Source organism: Dromaius novaehollandiae, chromosome 3 (genome assembly GCF_036370855.1).
Source record: "Dromaius novaehollandiae isolate bDroNov1 chromosome 3, bDroNov1.hap1, whole genome shotgun sequence".
Lineage (NCBI taxonomy): Eukaryota > Metazoa > Chordata > Aves > Casuariiformes > Dromaiidae > Dromaius > Dromaius novaehollandiae.
In genome coordinates, this window is record NC_088100.1 from 71672438 (window position 1) to 71692131 (window position 19694).

The 19694-nt window shown below is 40.0% G+C and overlaps 1 protein-coding gene across 4 annotated transcripts in view; it reads right to left on the reverse strand.

The window, feature by feature from the left end:
* PLEKHG1 (pleckstrin homology and RhoGEF domain containing G1) overlaps positions 1 to 19694 on the reverse strand; it is a 152722-nt gene that overhangs the window by 23136 nt on the left and 109892 nt on the right. For all 4 annotated transcript variants that reach the window (XM_064509160.1, XM_064509157.1, XM_064509158.1 and 1 more), the window contains 2 exons: positions 13112 to 13212; positions 6776 to 6845 (listed from right to left, as the gene is read on the reverse strand). In XM_064509160.1, coding sequence (XP_064365230.1) covers positions 6776 to 6845; positions 13112 to 13212 — 171 coding nt within the window. The remainder of the gene's footprint in view (positions 1 to 6775; positions 6846 to 13111; positions 13213 to 19694) is intronic.

Below are 19694 nucleotides of genomic sequence, written 5' to 3' on the forward strand. Positions count from 1 at the left end.
CTTACTGGATTTTAACATCTACTGTTCTAAAAAAATAACTCAGGAAAACTCATATGCCTTTCTCTAGGGAACTGCTATCCCCATTTGATCACTACTGTGCTGTAACCTGCTATCACTTTAAACTGCTCCTATTTTAGGAACCAACTAGTTAAATTTAGTGCTGATATAAATACAGTTAAACAATTAAGCTTGGCCTTTCATGCTTGGGCTAATTTTGCTGTTACTGCTAGTTTTTATGGTCGTTCACATACGCCCTGTGTCCACACCCAAAGACAATGAGCTTGTGTCATAACCTATTAATGTTCATGCTTGGAACTTACAGCTACAGCTAAAAACCATCTCAGCTCAAACTAAGAATTAACAAACCTCAGACTGCTGTAGACATTACACCATTTAATTTTCCTAGGCAATCATTACCAAAATAGCTAGCACTCATAAGAAATCAGGGTGCTAAAGAGAAAACATTATGACGATATTCTGTATGATGGAAAAAAGTGACTTATTTTATACATACATATAATAGTATAAAGATTTTGTTTAAAGGATTTCTGGTGTAAATTATAATACATTCCCATGGCTACAATCACATAATAATGCAATTTATAGAATTACTCCATAGGCAAAGCTCAGAATTGGAAAACATTTTGTGACAATTTTTATGTATGTGTATATATATGCATATCTAGCTATCTATCTACAGAGAGAGATGTATGTTTGTGTATATATATGCATATCTAGCTATCTATCTATGGAGTGAGATAAACAGATATATATGCATATAGCTTTTTCATCTCTTAAATATACTCATGTGATTGTTCTGCTTTTCAAGCAAAATGGAAAAGAATATCTGTTGTGAAATTTTAACAACTGAAAGCATTACTTCTAAAACAAACAAGACCAAACATTTCAGGTTTTCAAAAAGGATTAAGCACGCATTCCCCACAAAATCAACAGCAAGTCTGAAATCCCCAGAAGCTTTTTCACAGAGCGTCTTTCACTTTTTCTTTCTTTTCCTGCCCAAAGTTGAAACTGTTTTAAATGAGATTTTGGTTTTAAATGAATTTTAGCCTAGCTATTAGCCAGAACAAACTTTTATTCTCCCTCCACTGCATTCCTCATACCTTTGTCCCTTTCAGAAACTTTTAAGAATAGCTTTTCAAACAACCTTGTTTTCTGTAGAGACAAGACTCAGAAATTTCAAACTGCATTTACGTGTACTTTCGCTTCATTTCACCACAGTTCACTTGTCAGAAACATGAAACTATCAGATCGCATTTAATTTTACTGAGCTATGTAAGCATAACACCAGTAGAAAGTCAATTACATATATTTTGCTTTCAGAATGAGACTGTTAAGACCCATTCAAACTTATGAAGCTGGTAAGAATCAACACCACACATCTTCCTCAGGCCCCAGCAGGATTCATGTGAATGCGAGGGCCGAGCATAGAGAGGGTGGCCGATATAGCTGCAAATTTGCATTTCATGATTTAAAAGAATCCTGATCTCTTAGAAACATTGAACATTCAGTACAGGTAGAACCCAAACAAGTATTTTGTGTAAACTTTTGTAGATTTATTTCCAAACACAGCTCACCCATACAATTTAAGCAATTAGTTTGTTCCCCACCACCACCCCGGTCAAAGAAAAGGATTGTGACTTGATGATAAACAAATCCATTCCACTGATCTAAAATATACCCAATAGTTTACCCTCCAAAAACTACTTGACTGCTCATCTTAAGACTCAGTAATCAAGCCATGCTGTTCAGGATGGTCGCTCTCCCACACACTGCACGGTTACTGAGCACTTCTGCATATTCAGAGAAGGGACTTTCCGTTCTCATGCTCAGCTGATCATATCTACGTCACAGCTGACTCCACCGAGAGCACCATACTACTGGGAGCACCAGGGCACAAGCTCTGCAGGCTAAAGCCAACACTATGAACTGTGTTCAGAAGAAGCAACAGAAAAGCCAAGACAGAGATGGATTTCACATATTTCTGTCAATACTTTCACACTGTAAGAGAAACACCAGCTATGCTCATCAGTGCTTCTTTGGATAGTCTTACCCTTACTCAGCTTCAAGGTCATTATGGTCATTTCAACTCCCTTCAAATCAGTTTTAAAACGATCTTTCCTGGGGGACTGGAATCACTCCAAGTGAGCCTAAAGCTGCTATGGCAGAGGGGGCAAAAACTGACACCAATGCCAAGACTTTGCCTGCATTGACTACGAGTCACTCTGAAGAGCAAAGCCAAGCACAAGAAAATATCAGCTATACTTAGCTTGTCCTCTATTGCTGAATCAAGTCACTTTGCGTCTCCTACACATGAAGTGAAATGCCAAACACATGGCTACATCCCTGATCTTCTCTCAGCTCTTGGTGCACTGTGCTTTTTATAGCCATAAAAGGCGCTTTAAAAGAAAATGGAGACAAAAGCTGAGTCACAGCATAAGCTGAAGCCAATTGCCTGGATCTCTTCTTCATTAAAGAGATGCTAGATTAGAAGTAATTCTCCCTTCCCCCATATTTAAGCTGTTGGTTTGTGTTTCAGAAAACATATGCTCTGAATTTCTGGGGTGCCGAATGAAATGAGTGACTGTCAAAATTAAACTTTCCTCTACAACTCCTTGCTTAAATGTACGTTTGGAATACTGAAGTCAATCTTCTAATTAACACTGGCATCATTACAACAAAAATGAAAGACTCTGAGTTGGCAAGAAAACATATAAACTTTTATGTGAATAATTAAGCTACAGTTAAGTTTGTACTGGAACCCTTTTATCAGCCTCTGATTACAGTTACCAGCAAAATGTCTCCAAGACATTTAATGTATTAAATTAATAGGGTTCTTCTATAGAAGAGGCAGGCCCACAGCTGGTAGAAACTAAACTAGTACATCACTACCCTCAGTGGCAGGTTATTTCAGTGCAGCAGCCATCCCACGCTGTTTAAATAAATACCCATTCATGATATTTGCATATTGGGGCAGATACTTAAAGGCAGCAATTCATAGTTTGATAGCAATCCATACTTTTGATACACACAAAAAATTCTGTGCTTTTTATCATTTGTGTCTCTATTTGCCTGTAGCTTATTGAATTAAAAGATCTAGAAGCAGAGGGCTTTAATACAATGTTGTATGTTGTTATTATATATTTATTCAGTGTCATAACTTTGCATGGTTATTTTATCTGTTAGGGAGCTTTATGTTACTGGCTGGTTCACATCAAAGACACTTTGCTGAAGTCAACAAATAAGAGCTGCCATTTTAGGAGGTATTTACTTTGGTCATTCAACACAATAAATGTTAAGATAAAGATTTAAATCCACGATTATGAGTCTTTGCTCAAAATGCACTCATGTGATTTGATAATCCTTGGCATACTGCATTTCCCTTACTAGTTGCAAGTCTGTCTTTATTACTCAAACGGTAATGTTACACATCAGAAATACGACACGTGATTGTGTGAGGGAAGTAAAAACTGCTATACAGCAAATTTTATTTAGCAAAATCAAATGATGAATTCAAGTTCAACGACACAGTTGGTCAAATACGGACCAACAGGAGACCTAACAAAATTAAGCTCACTAAAAGCTAATGTAAAAGATGTTTTCATAAATATCAAACATATCAGGTCCAATAAGCTCCAGGGTTACTTAAACCATAACTATCCTGTGCCATACATGCAAATAAACTTTGTGTCATTTCACATGAATCCTGAAGCAAAAAATGGCTATTACATAATAAATCTAATTTCAATTTCTCAGCTTCATGAAATGCAAAAACTAAACACAGTACATAAAGTGAAAAGTTGATTATACATTTAAATTCCTAAATTAAGATAATAAGAACTAAATCAGTAGTGTTAAAAAAAAAAACAAAAAAAACTCAAAGGCTCTAGAGCTACAGCTAGTGTAACTTCAGCACAGTTCCACTGAAAACATTTAAAAAATCTCCAGTGGAGCTATATTCATCAACTAACGCTGTGAGCTATGATTTCAGTATGATATTATCCCTGTGCTTAAGTTACAGCAAAGATCTAACACACTCAGAGCAATCAAACAGTAGATGGCAAAAGTCCCATACGGATTTAAAGATTGCATACTGCCAAAAAAGGCAATTTTATTTCCACTACTCAATGCTGGGAAGACACGAGAAACCAAGAATGGACAAGCAGAGTCTGTTAAGACAGCCAGCAGTTACTGTAATGACATCGTCACGGTCAAAAACAGAACTGTGGGGTATTTTGGTATTGTTTGATTTTGCTGGTAAGTGTTTGCACTTGTCTGGATGAAGTTAGAAAACTGCTTCTTAGGACTGCAATCTCTAGCAATTTCTGAGCCATCAGGCAGTTGCCTGCCAATAATACAAATGCTAAAAGCATTTGACTAGGGAACAAAAAGCACAAGCAATGATATGCAGATGGATTTTGGAATTAATGACCAGGAAGTTTAACCAGGAGACTCTTTTCAGATGGCCAACATGAATGAAGGAGCAAATTTTAACTGGACTTGCAATCATCACTTGCACTGTCTCTGTGTCTTGTTTCAGCTAGGAGCAGTCCCAGTGGCTACAAGCATGCAATATGACAGTCTGAAAACCTTGCAGCTCCAAATTGTGTCATCTGCGAATATCCTGAAGGCCTTGCAGTCAAAGTTTCAGCACAGGAACAACTTATATAGCCAGGTACCACAACGGTGTCAATTCTTTCTCCAGCAGAACCCACAGTGACACCTGAGAATCCTTACCTGTGAAATGTTCCAGTAAAGGCATCAAATCATAGGGTAGTTTATGTTCAATGGGACCTTTGAAGGTCATCTAATCTAACCTCTTGCTCAGAACAGGGTCAATCAGATCAGACTGCTGAGGAACTTGCCCACTAGAATTTCAAGTATCTCCAAAGATTGAGATTTTACAGCCTCTGTGGAAACCTATTCCAGTGTTTGGCCACCCTTTTGTGGGGGGTGTGTGTGTGTGTGTGTGTACACTAATTATATATAAATCATTAAATCTAATTCGAATTTCTCTTGCTGCAACTTGTGTCAATGGCCTCTTATCTTATCATTGTGCTCCTCCAAGAAGAGGCTGGGTTTGATTTCTCTATACCCTCCCACTAGGTAGTTGTGGACAGCAATAAGTTTTCCCCTCAGCTTTCTCTTCTTCAGGCTCAACAAATCCTGTTCTCTCAGCCTTTTTTTGTGTACCATGTTTTCCAGTCCCCTGACCTGCTGGCTCACTCTGGTAGGTCAATGTCTGCCTTCTACTGAGAAGCCCAACATTTGTCAGTGTATTCCATAGGTAGTCTCCCAAGTGCTGAATAGAGGGAATTAGTTCTTCCCCTCAATCTGCTGGCTACACTCATGTTAATGCAGCCCAAGATACTGTTGACCTCACTGCAAGGGCACCCTGCTGGCTCATGTTCAGCTTGCTGTACACCAGGACCTCCAGATCCTTTTCTGCTAAGCTGTTTCCTAGCCAGCTGGCCCCAGCTGCAGATGCAGGACTTTGCATTTGCCTTTATCGCATTCTCTCTCCTCCAATTTAATACAGGCTGTTCAAAGTGATAATAACATGCCACAAGCCCCATTGCAACATGATAAAAATACATCCTACTTTTGTAGTAGTGGTGCCAATGCTAATATCTCTCAGTGCTTACAAAAGATCAGTTGCTAGATAAATAACAGCTTGCTCAAGCTCAACTCAAGCAAGTAATCCAGTAAAACTGCAGTGCTAAGCTGGTATCATCACTTTTCTTTCCAGTGAAATCCCTGTGTAACAACAGAGCCAAACAAAATAGAGTGGTTCAGTTAATCTCAAGTCTTTTGTGTTAGAAACAATTATTAGACCAATTCTTTTGTTTCATGAGCACTTGGTGCTGGCAATACTGAGTTTAGGACAAAGCCCAGAACATCGTACAGGTTACTTTTTAAAAACAAAGACAAGCAAGCGTATCTATAGAGAGATTATCTAAATGGAATTGACTAGATCCCCTTTTTCTGCTCTTCCTTCCACAGAAATGCCACAGAGATGGCATTATTTGTTGACACGTTTGGCCTCTACAGATTCAAGGCAAACATGGGTTCTATGGTAAAGTCTGCAGTGAGTTAGAGGCATCAGCACCTGACAACTTTGCTCTCTCGATACTTTTTGGGTTCTGAATTACGCAGCAGAATAACAAATAGCATGAAAAATTCATAGTATTCCAGAGACTTTGAGATCTGAACCCTAAGGCTGGACTTTAGGCCATCTCCATTTAAAGGGAAATTAAACACATGGTTGCTGTAATTGGAAAATGTATCTCAGAAAACAATATGGCCACAAATCTGTTAAATCTGCTAAAGCTATTGCCTATTCTAAAAATTCAGCCATACAGTATGCCTTGTCAGTTTAAAAACAACCAGAGAATAACTGCTGTGTCACTGAGTCGTCTACATTAAAAAATGGGGTGGAAAAAAAAAAAAAAGAATCACTGCGGTACTCCACAAAAAAGAAGTCCTAAAAATGAACCCTAGATCAATAATTCCACCAGTTCAAATATTTCTCTAAGAAAATAACACCTTTTTCTTGATTTTTTAATGCAAATTAGAGCCATATCACTACTACTTACTAGGAGAAATTGCTTCCCTTTCCATAGATTTGCTAGCTTTTCTTGGTTGAAACCATGCAAGTTGACAAAATTAGGTCCTTAAAAATTAATAAATTAATCTTATTCTCCTATACTACTCTGCAACAGCTGTTATGCTGCAGATTCTTGCACTAGCCACTTACCTTGGAAACAAAACAGTCTGCAATAGCCACAGGGTCATTTTCACAGTTTTCCAAGTCTTGCAGAAGTTCACTAATAAACAAAGAACAAGAATAGGGAAGAACATTATGACACAGCTTAGAATAGACACACCTGTATATTCAGGGCCAGACACAGCTCCATCATTCGTTGCAGTGATGCCCAAAGCATGTATGTTGCAGTGAGTGCTAGAGAGGGAACTACAGCCCCTTTGAGGCCCCAGTGTCCCACCCACTCCCCAGTAAACTGGCTTTTGTCAACAGTCCTCTTTGCTTCTTTTGAAGTTATAATAACCACTGCATTTTCAGCCAGGGTCAAAACTGGACTGAGTCACACATACTGTTCTGCTGTTTCCTCCCACATAAAGCACAACTGTATTTTAGCTCTGCGCAGTGATGCGGCCAGTGCTCCTTCTCCTTTATGGGTCAGATATTCAGATTCAGACATGCAGAGTCACATATCTTCATGAGTATCATCAAACAGGTATTTTTTCTTATACACAGTCAAGCTGTTACCTACATATGCACAAAAATTCCAGTTCTGATACCACAACATGTGGTTAAAATACAGAACTGCATATCTTTCTAACTAACACTTTGAGCAACATTAAATTGCCTTTATGAATGCCTCACTTGATTCTAACAAATTCTGCCTTCATAACAGCTGCAGCCCTGGAATACCTATCCCTTCAAAAAACTAGCGAAATCAGATGACCACTATACTTTATGGTCTCTTTGTCCTAGACATACAGCCATTGGGGTTTTTTGTTTGGAGGGAGACGAGGACACTAAGAAAATAGTATTCCCATATACTTAAAAATTCAAGTCACCACGACGACCATGGAACACCTAACTCCTAAGCAAAGCTGAATCCCTTCCTTCAGATCAATGGTTCTTCTACAATACTCACATTGATGTAGCTGCATAGTATTTAGTTTGTACATCAACTAGCACAGTCAAGAGAAACAAACATAAACCATACTGAAGTACATGCCCTGTCCTGTAATGACAGTCTACGTTCTAGGAGCTTTACTTGACCGAGGCAGATGAGGAGCTAGTCTGGAAACCACAAGTGAGAAACAGGGATGCATTACACATACAAGAAGAACGGTAATAAGTTCACCAAGGAAAACTTGTCTACCTTTGGTGGGTCTCTCCACTGGAGGAAAATGGTTAGCCTGGAAAAAGTTTTCTGGAAGCTATAAACTCTACATGCATAAAAATAAAACCGTACTGAGAGGATTTTATATTTTCGACACGCCAAGCAGGAAATGAATTCATTACAAGAGGAGCAAGGCAATAAAAGAACATGTTCACTATTCTATGAAACTCAGTTCTTGGAGGCTGATTCAATGAAAGAAAAATAATTCAAGCACGAGAGGAAAACCTCAAAGGTCTCTCCTTGGTCCTAATGTTCTTTAGAGTCTTACTGAAAGATGCATTCAGAGAAAAGAGAACAGAAACTGAATCTTCTGCCAAATGGCTCTGTATAGAATCTTTTTTAGATCAGATGATTTTTTTGTTTAGTGCTACTTTTTTCCTATTTCACAGATGGTTTCCTGAGTTAATTTTGCATAAGATTTCCTAAGCCTGTATCTAGGGAACTACTCTTTTCCCCTCTAAGCAGAGGCAATTTCCCTGCTTAAGTAAAACAGAAAAGTTTCATGACTTTTCTTTGCTTTTCTAATTACTGGAGGAAAGAGAGGGAGAAATCAACAGTCACAATGATCATAGTATAACAGACACATAACTCAGGTTCACTGGTCACTAAGCCAGTATGGATAGCAATAATATAACCTACACACCTCAATTTCTGCCTTCACCAAAATGAGGATGAAAATATGACTTTTGCTTGATACCACATATTCATGAAGCTCCTTTCAATCATCTAATGAAAGAAGTTGCTGTAATGCTGAGCATGAATCTTAATTTTAATGATTGACTGTCTTCTGCAAATGAGTTTTGGAAATAACACCACATCCACTGAACAGGCCCAAAAGATTCCTACTGTGCAGCTGGCAGACGTTCTCCTGATGGCTTAGGTTACATAGCATCCATTAGCAGTTTTTTCCTACTGGTCTCCATTAATACCATGCTATTTTTTCCTTACAAGACACAATAATGCTGCAATTAAATATTTTCTATATTCTTGCAGTTGAGTCCACCATGCAATAAACAAGTCAATAGTTTGTGCCTTCAGCACAAGCCCATAACAAAGGAATACTGCACTTTTAACAGTTTCGTTAGCTGTATTGCAGTATCTTCTGTCTCATCTGGCTGATAAGAATGGGATCAATAAGAGCGGCCTGCCACTGTGTAACAACAAACAAATCAATCATGCCCAGAAATCCTGAAAAACTTAAATAAATCCCTATAATATCAAGCTGACATGTGAAAGAGCAAGTCTATTATTTCAGGCTACATCTAAGTACCTGACATGAAGCAGTAAAAACAGTGGAGAGAAAGCAGAAGCTCTCTTCACCTATATATCCAGAGGTTTTCCACTGTTCACAGATAAGTAACACAGCTCTCAGCATCCGTGATGCACTTAGGTTAATTGCTTGTGCAGAAAGAGAGCACAAGAAGGGGAACTCAACGCTTTTGCAGCTGAATAGCTCAGACTCAGACTGAAGTATGCCACAAATGCCAGGGCTGTTTAAGACCATGTCACTGAGTTATACAGCTGGAGTTGTTATGGGATGGAAAAATCTGAATCTGCACAATCATAATCAACAGCTAACATTAACTAGTTTGGGAACAGAATGGTAAAAAGAAGATGGACAATTTTTCATGCAATGCATTCATTATCATTTCAAGTCAAATGAATAAAAGTCTCATTGCAATGTCTTTCAGGATATATTTTTTTTTGATTTTGAAGATGAAATACTGTTATCTTCCTCACCAGTAGGTGAGGACTTTCAAAGTGCAGAGCAGTATGAAGCTGTTAAATACGGGAGGTTGAGAGGAATAACATACACATTCATAGCTCTGCAAAAAACTAGCATATTTGCACACACTATTGAAATGAGACACATTTTCATTTTATTTATCGTAAATCATCACCACACTATTTTAAAACAAGACACAAGAAAATTTTTCCTCCTCCTTCTTGATCTGAATTGGAGAAAATGAAAGATGATAACTAAATGTAAGAAAGGCAGTTTTGGTGGGATGGGAGGAATGGAAAGGGGCAGGAAGCAAACAACATTATTTGTTCTGAACCCAGGACAAAAAACAGTTGATCACCGAGTACTGTGCATCTAAGCAGAAACGCCAAAGTAATAGCCTTACTGAAAAACTTAATCCTCTTGATGCCTAACAGAGCACAACATTCAAAATACAAAAGGGACAGAGCAAGCACAATCTGGTCATCATGGTTGAATACTTCTGTCATATCAAAATATTTGGAAAACAAATCCAAAAACTTTGGACTTCCAAAAAAGAAGAAAAAAAAAAAGAACAATCAAGAGAGAAATTTACCCTTGGTATTACTTAATTGCCACAAAAATCCTGTGGCCAAAAAAAATCTTTTTACACTCAAAAAACAACTTTTCCATTAAAGGTGAGCATTGATAGGTTTCTTGAAGGCTCTTCCTGACAGTGAGCCAACTGTTACCATCACGAAGCTCTTAACACAGGAATTTCTGAATATGGCAGAGCTGTAGAAAACCAGTATTTGCATACTTCTGCGGTCATGGCTCTTTGGGTGCTCCAGTCTAGCCAACAGCGGTGGACAAAGCATGTGCAAGACCTGCTCTGCATCGCAGGTTTCACCTAAGCCTCCCACTGGGGTAGCCGGGTGATTCTGGGAGTACTAAACCCATGCACATTTCTCCTCAGAACTCCCACTTCAGAATCAAGTTGTGGTATCTGGTCATAGGTGGAGAGTTTATCCTAAATTGGCACTGGAGAGAATCTCAACAGGAGAGGAGAGAGGAGAAAGGGACCAAATGCTGACCTTGAAAAAAATTTCCCTTTCCATCTAACTAACTATATAAAAAGTAGGGGAGCTTTTCCCAATCAACTGGGGGAATACAGTCAGTGATTCTGCCTTAAGAAATAACTTTCCAACAAGAGATTGTAGTGACAGGACTAGCAGATAGTGTCATGATCATCATTTCTTCTATTTGATGTAATACCTAAAAATCAGAATTAGTTTAGCTGAGAGAAATTCCCATTTACTGGAATGGTATTTCTCAGATTCATAAAGCCCACAAAATCCCAAGACTAAAACCTTCCATCATTGATAAAACCTACCGTGTACAAAAAAACCACTTTCCAAAGTGAAATGAAAGCTACCTCTTTCTCCAAACACTCAAGGACATAAAAATCCACACACTAGATAAACGGACATTTTAATAGCCAAATTCAAAGTTGAGAAAACCAATGTAATTCTGAAAGTATAAATCATGCTCACAAAAAGCATCTGAAACTACTAACACAGAACTGCCAGATGGAAAAAGAGTACATTTAGGACCCAGAAGCTACATGCCAAATTTCACACAAGAGTGAACTTTATCCTTGAAGCTATATTAGGATCTACAATGAAAGTGTTCACTCTTAAAAAGCCCGCAATTTCCATGAAGAATTTTAAATTAGGAGGCCTGACATACATTAGTTATTTACTAGAAACTTTGGACAACTTTCCAGTCAGTTTTAACCATTTTAACATATAAAATTCTAAACATGCCCAAAGATTTTTTGTTTGTTTTAACCTCTGCAAAACTTTTTTTGCAACTCGATTTTCTGTATAATGATTGATCATGCTAAAAGGTATGTTTATCAGCTAATATTTGCAATGGTGTTGGTATAAATATGTCCTAACTACCAAATCTGCCATTTTTCTATCTTTTGAAGGATCAGAAAATACAATGGCCAGGACTTTTTTTTTCCCCATTCTACGTCTGCTGGGAAGCTGTGAGCTTGCAGTCATTGTCTCATGGCTCTAAAACATCATGATCAGCCTACTGCTATGTATTTTCCATCATGTTGTATACTCAGTCAAGTCAGATGTTGTAGCTGAAGCAGGACACAACAGTTTTCCTGATAAGCATATCTGACCACCATTCCAAACTCTGCAGTAGTTGTTTTCAGTTTCAGGAAAACATTTTTAGGTTTCAGCATTGTCCATAAAGCTCTAAATAGATCTGTTCCCACTCTTCCCTCTGATACTGAATCGTGATTCCCAGAAGCATTTTAAAGTAGCATCCCATGATGAAAAGATATTGATGAAGATACTCTTTGACACGAATCCTTCCCTTCAGAAGGCTTTTCTGATTCAATGAAAATACCTGTTGACCTCCAAAGAACACAACAGTTTGGGAAATCTTTTGCCTACTACAGTATACCTAGGAGAACTTTTCAAGAGCTGACATTAGTATGTTATGGTATTTTTTTAAGCCAGATAGGGAAGACACAGAAACTTCATGTCATTATATTTGTCACAGTGATTCACTAGAATGTTCAAAGTTCAGTTCTTTCTGATAAGTACTTCAAATATTTTCATACATAAATCAAAGTAACTCAGTTTAAACTAGATTAGGAAAAGTTATGCTTTTCTATACAGGAGGACCAAATTCTTCACTGAAAATATTTTTTATTTGTATCAAATTTCTTTTGAAATTTGAACTCACAAATGCCAAGTTAATTATTTTTATAGTAACAGGATATTCAGTCAAAAATAGCAGTAGCATGCTCCTAAAGTGGCAGATACTGCAGGTCCCACACAATCTGGCACTATCTGGTATAAACAAGAGAAATTTTACTTTCATTTCCCAATAATGCTAGAATCCCATTTGCAGAGCTTTAGAGAAGGCTGTAAAGATACATAACAGAAGTGTTCAATAAATGAAAAGGTACCTGAACACAGAGTTTTGGTAAACTATTTTAAGGAGGCCCTAGCAGTTTAAAACACTACAAAAGCCACAGGCAATCAGTGTATATCTGCATGCAAAAGTAACCAGTATAGCAGGAATGAAATGATGTCTCTTTAGGAAGACAAAAATTTCATTCACAGTGGTCTTGCATTAGGCTCAGTTAGGTCACAGAGCAGGTTAGGCTTAAATTTCTGCAAATGCTAAGCATGAAACAGAAAAAAAAGATGATGAAGACCACACGTGATTCATAAAAATCAACAGATAAGCAAACTGATATGGATAAAGGCTGCCTAACCAAGGTTCAAAACCAACTCTGCTGAAAATTAAAGAAATACCATTTCCCAGTTTATATTCCTTGGCTGTATTAAAGTGACAGAAGACATTTGTTCCCTCCTCATTAACGCAGGGTATTGACCCGTTTTCATTTAGTCAAATATTCATTTACCTGTTGAAACAGTAGATGTCCCGAATGTTTCCAAACAGGGCTGATCGCTCTTCTGGCCCCAGGGAGAGCTTGGACTGGTCACTGATGCAATCAAGGTAATCCTGCAAGAGGAATGAGAAGGATGCCTTAGACACTCCCTCCTTTTCTAGATCAGTAAATGGAGCTATCTTTAATTGTGCAAGATGAGTTCCTTCATATCAGTATCACATTATTACCACAGTAAACCCTTCAGTAGCCCCTCTGTGAACAGTCATTCTATTATGAAAGGTAACAGTGCTCATCTGTTCACTGAAACCAAAAAAAAATAACAAAAGACTGAATGCTAAGTTATAGTCCTTAAAGCAGACAGCAAACACTTCTCTTGCTACTGATATACAAATGTATTCAGGTTTCATTCACAATGACAGCTTAATTGATCATTTAACTGGCTCAAAAACAAAAAAAATGGAAAGTTAAAAGATGAAGAATGTAATTTAATGGAGTCTTAGCAACAGAAAACCTATATAATCAAGAGCACAATGCACACAAGCAACAGAAATTCAGAAAAGTAACCACTGAAAGAGGCTTTTTTTAAAAAAAACCCTAGTTGGAAAAAAACGCAGAGTTTGTAGAGGACAGGAGATCTCACTGTATATATGTTAATGTGCAATTTTAGCACACATAGAGTTACATTGCAAATTACATTGGTTTATATTCTTGTGAAGGTTCACTCTCACTTTTAAAAGGGTGATGGTATCACATCCAGTGAATTTAACTGAATAGGAACAAGACCATTATTTAAAAAAAAAAAAAAAATCAGGTCAGCATTTTTCTTGCAGAATAACAACTTTCCTATATCTTCCCTCATTTCGATAAGGGCTCAACTCCCCAAGGTGTCACCTTTCATTCTGTTGCTGCTATAGTATTAAAATTTCTCAAATCCAGGGCAAACAAATCCACTTGGCTATTTAACGAATCACAATTCATGAACCAAGAAACCCAATGGGCTGCCACACTCATGAAGAAATTCTGCTGGAGGAAGGACAATAATAAAGGTAAAGTGAAAACAGCTGAAACAATGCAACATAAAAATAAAATCCCTTAGCCCGAGGTTAGACAACGCCGTGTGGCAACCTACCAAAAGCAACACAACATTCCACAACAGTACAAGGAAGGAACCCTGAAAAATGTCAACTAGACCATGAAAGTTTTTACAATATAAATGCATTCCAAAGTCGTAAAAAAAATATTACAGAACGCATCCACTGGACAAGATTTGTTCTATGTAAATCCAGTGAAGAGAGAGGGTTTGGATCAGCCATTAATCTGACCTCCAGATTTTAGACGCCCTCATGAGGAAAGTTATGAATTGCAGTGCTTGAGTGTCCATACTCATATCCTTCTTTCCAACTGAAATAGTGTCAGCAGAGGTACAGGTGTAAGCAAGAACCAGGTTTAGACAGCTACTCCCAACACCCAATCATAATACTCAGTAATCAACATTCAGTCTTTCATTAAGCTTAAAAGACAAATTGGAGGTAATTAATACCTCTAATTAAATGCATCCCTCACCATCACCATAAAACAGCATTTTTTGACAACAGATGGGAAAGAAAATGACCCCCCACAAAGGCCACCTCAGTATCTTTAAAAAGAGCATCTGTCCTTTACTTCCACTCCTGGCAGACAGCAGCCTTGCAGTCTAAGCCTGTTCTTGAAATACATTTGTGCAATAAGTCATTGGGACTGCATCCCTGGGACTCCCTAATTGTGATTGGCTTTTTATTCATACTCAGAAGCTGCATACAAGTAAAAGGTTTAAGAGGTCTAGTGATGCACACTGGATTGCAACATGCAGTGCTCAGGGCTACTCTGGAGCAGTTTCAGACTCTCTCCTTTTTCTGCAGAAAAAAACCCCAAACAAGAAAACCACAACAACAGACCTTTTCTGCCAACTACTAACACAAATCTGCATATCAAAACGAAGAACAGGAGAGCCCCAGTGGAATCCTGATCCTCTGAGGACACTTTTAGCACTGCAGGAGAAAAAGCAACAGAATCCCAGGGTGATAAGCAGGGGAACGGAAAATGGTAGCAGAGGAATGAAAACCTCACACAAAGCAACTCCATACAGTGCACTCATCATATAAGGAGGAGTTACTTTCAAACTCATCCCTCTCAGCATAGCTCAAACTTGGATTTCCTCAGAATAACCACAGCTCACAAATATTTTTGCCAGTATTCTTGCAAACACTGTTGTAAGTGTGACCTGTTTGGTGTTCCTTTTGTCCTCTCATCCCAGTTTTACTCCACATATATACTCTGCTGAGTCTTTTACCAAATCTTGGTAAGAAATAAGGAACCACGTACTCTCTCATGCTCCTGCCAAGAAAAAGCCTGCAGGTGCTTTGGCAGTTTTCCAGCATTTCAGCAGCATATGCCAATAACAGGTTATACCATGTACCCACAACTTGTCTTCTATTTTGCTAAAAGTTTCTTCAGACTGTATTTCAGGCTCCTTTCTCCTCCTTTTTGCTTGCATAGAGTAAGGGGAGCTGGTTATTTGTTAAAGAGGTTTAGAATTATGAGGTGCCCAGTACCTGTATCTTGCCTCACACAGTTAGGGGATCACTCAAGTTTTAGGGACTGCTTTCATGTTCTAATCTGTTATTTTTACTAATGATTTGAGGCTTGTGCAACAGTCTGACAGCTACTGACGTGTTTATGTTGCTGTTAAATGTGTGAGCTGATACCTGAGCTAGATACGAACTGCCAAAAATGGTACTGCCGGTGGGGTACTCACAGCAGCAAAGAGCTCCAGATACGTCCATTTCTGTGAAAGTGGTGGACGTTGGACAGTCCTGGCTAAGTGGTCTGACAAAGTCCAGGCACAACGGAACTGCACACCACTCGCACTGTCAGAGCAGGTAAGACCCTTCTGGTTATATTGCTTTATAGAGTAGATGTGCAGCTATGAAGGCTTCATGAACTCATCCAGGAAACAGATGCACTATTGGCATATAACCCTCCACAAGGACAACGACAAAAGCAGATCAAAGCTACTCAGCCATGGTTTTTTTCCTAATTATTTCTTAGAAAATGATACTTTACCCCCATGTTAGTCACTGCAACCTACTACAGCATATCAACAGCTGTTATCATCTGAAGCCATAATGAAAGGTTTGGAGCTATGTGATAACAGGACAGGCTGCAGCCGTAATGACATGGTGCAGAAGTCAATGAAATTTATCAGGACAGAGTACAGGGCTCATTCGCTTTATTTGTTTCTTGTCAGCATCTATGCCCCTCTGTCGGCACTGAATGATTTGTTTATAACCTTTGCCTTTGTCAGTGTTTTATTGCCTCTCAGCAGTTATGGCAAAACATTTAGCTCACTTTATAGAAGTAAAAAAAACAAACGCCAGTCTGCTTAGATTGATTTACAGAGCAAGGTTTGCTCTATAATGACATTGCACAGTTTTTCCATCCTATTTCCTGAAATTTTGCAACAACTAGAAGAGTCTTGCCAGATTGCTCTGCCTCCCTCACTGGGTTGGACATTCTCTCCATTTATCTTTCAGCACACAATATCCATCAAGAAGCATGTCTGCTAGAAGCCTCATATCCGACTGCCATCTCCTCCTCCAGAATCAAATGAGAAAGACCTTTAACGGAACAAAACTGGTGATGACACTAACTTTGGGTTTCTCATGGAGGATAAAATACAATTATATGAATTAGGAATAAGAGAAAACTGTCAAGGACAAAATGAGTGAGAATAGCTTCACATATTGATTAAACTAATTTTTCCATGACCAAACTTTAGAAACTAAATGCAGATTAACACGTGACATTTTCATCTAGCTGCCCAAGTCTTCCTTGGAAAACAGACATACATTTAGCTTTAAAAACAGATCACCAACTGAATAGTAATAATAAATAAGTCAGGCATACTGGGTAAAAGCTATATTGTTTCATAACACAACAATCAATTTTTATTCTGTCCTGCAAGAAAAATACTTATTAGAGAAGCTCTTAATAATCCATTTACGGAAAGGGACTGTGCACATATGGAAAGCACCAAAGACAGAAAAACTGTTGAAAGAGCAGCATCACTGCATATGCACACACTTACTAGGAGACTTCTACCCACAAAGCAAACTGTTTCAAACCCTAAACGAAGGCTGAAGGAGTAAGCACAGTTGCTGTAACACCTCTGGACTCCAACAACTCATATTCTGGCTCAAGAGCTGAGGATTTTCACCAAGAAAACTCAGTCTCTTACCAAAAAATGCTTAAAATTGTGTACTTATCAAACCTTCTGATTTCTAGTGTTGCAGCATGAGGAGGAAAATACAATATTAAATCAGGCGGGACCCAAATCCAGGTAGTGCAACATCACTCAGATGACAGTTTTCTGACACTCTCTGCATACGGGCTACACTGCTAAGGCAGCTCTTTCTCCTAAAATCACTGGACTACACTCACGAATCAGAACAGCCACCTCTTCAGCCCGACTCCCCTCTAACCAACACAGATGCAAACCAGCAGCAAAACAGATGGTTGTGCACGGGAGGAACCATGGAAACGGTACAGTGGCCTGGGCTGCCTGAACACTATTCCCCCACTACCCTGCAGGCCAGAAAGAAAAAACCTCACCAACTGGATTTTGTCTATAGAGTGCTAGCTGGAACCACATTGACCAAACCAAACATCATGCTTATAATCAAACAGAAAGCTAGGGCATAACTGTATAAGAGGATAATCACTATAACATGCTCCTCATTGCTAATTCTGATGATTAAGTAGGTGATAATCACCTGCACACCACAAGTCCCTTTTTTACCCAATTTTTTTCTATTCCTTTCTCTCTCTCTCTTCTCCTGCAACATCCTCTGAATGTCTCACGTGGAAAAAAATAGTGTATTCTCCACAACAGGGAGGCAGGACACTGAATTCTGGTCAGAGCAGCTCACTGCAGCTGTCAGACTACTGAAAGCCCAGCTGCAACCTGCAAAGTGAAAGTGCAGCTGTAGACAACACAAAACATTGCTTTCTTGCTCTAGTTCCTTTGGCTACATCAGCTGCAGACGTAAAGAGATTTAAATCAAATTCATCTCCATCCCATATCAAAGCCTTTCATCAGGATTTCTCCCTAAAATACAGTTATCACTATTGTCATCACCTTTTCTGATGGAAGATGACAAGTCCACTGTTTTAGTGCAGGTCTCATAGCCTGTACAGGGTTTACTTGGAGACACCTGTTGCAAAACATTTCATGCAGCCAAAATTAACACATTGTTCTGTCTGCACTTAGGCCTTCATCATCCATACTCTGCCTCTTTGCTTTCTGTAAGCAGGCCATACTGTTCACTTATCTATAGGCAGTCTCCTGTTGACTGAAACCATCTTTATCTTCCAAGAGCGAGTGTGCTCGCTCAATTGCTCTTAAAACCACTTCCCACCCCACCCCCTTGCCGTTTTCAGTCCTCCTGAGATAGCCTGATGTGTTCCCACTTGGGAGGCAGAAATCCATACCTGTCAAGATAATTAGTGCCCTTAAACTCCCACTTCTAAAATTCCCCTGTAAGAGAAGCAGCAGAAGTGGCAGTAGCTGTGCTTCATATCTTACTTGTACTGACTCAACGAGAAGGAGGGAGACAGAGACAGGGAGGGAGACAGAGACAGGGAGGGAGACAGAGACAGGGAGGGAGACAGAGACAGGGAGGGAGACAGAGACAGGGAGGGAGACAGAGACAGGGAGGGAGACAGAGACAGGGAGGGACAGACAGACAGAGCGCCAGCCAGCCAGACAGAGCGCCAGCCAGCCAGACAGAGCGCCAGCCAGCCAGGCAGAGGCAGGCAGAGGCAGGCAGAGGCAGGCAGAGGCAGGCAGAGGCAGGCAGAGGCAGGCAGAGAGGCAGAGGCCGAGGAGAGAGAGAGAGAGAGGGAGGCAGAGAGGCAGAGGGAGGCAGAGAGGCAGAGGGAGGCAGAGAGGCAGAGGGAGGCAGAGAGGCAGAGGGAGGCAGAGGGAGGCAGAGAGAGGCAGAGAGAGGCAGAGAGAGGCAGAGAGAGGCAGAGAGAGGCAGAGAGAGGCAGAGAGAGGCAGAGAGAGGCAGAGGGAGGCAGAGGGAGGCAGAGGGAGGCAGAGGGAGGCAGAGGGAGGCAGAGGGAGGCAGAGGGAGGCAGAGGGAGGCAGAGGGAGGCAGAGGGAGGCAGAGGGAGGCAGAGGGAGGCAGAGGGAGGCAGAGGGAGGCAGAGGGAGGCAGAGAGGCAGAGGGAGGCAGAGAGGCAGAGAGGCCGGCCGAGAGGCAGAGAGGCAGAGAGGCAGAGAGGCCGGCCGAGAGGCAGAGAGGCAGAGAGAGACCGAGAGAGGCCGAGGCAGAGAGACCGAGAGAGGCAGGCAGGCAGAGGCAGGCAGAGGCAGGCAGAGGCAGGCAGAGGCAGGCAGAGGCAGGCAGAGGCAGGCAGAGGCAGGCAGAGGCAGGCAGAGAGGCAGAGAGGCAGAGAGGCAGAGGCCGACAGAGAGGCAGAGAGAGGCCGAGGCCGACAGAGAGGCAGAGAGAGGCCGAGGCCGAGGCCGACAGAGAGGCAGAGAGAGGCC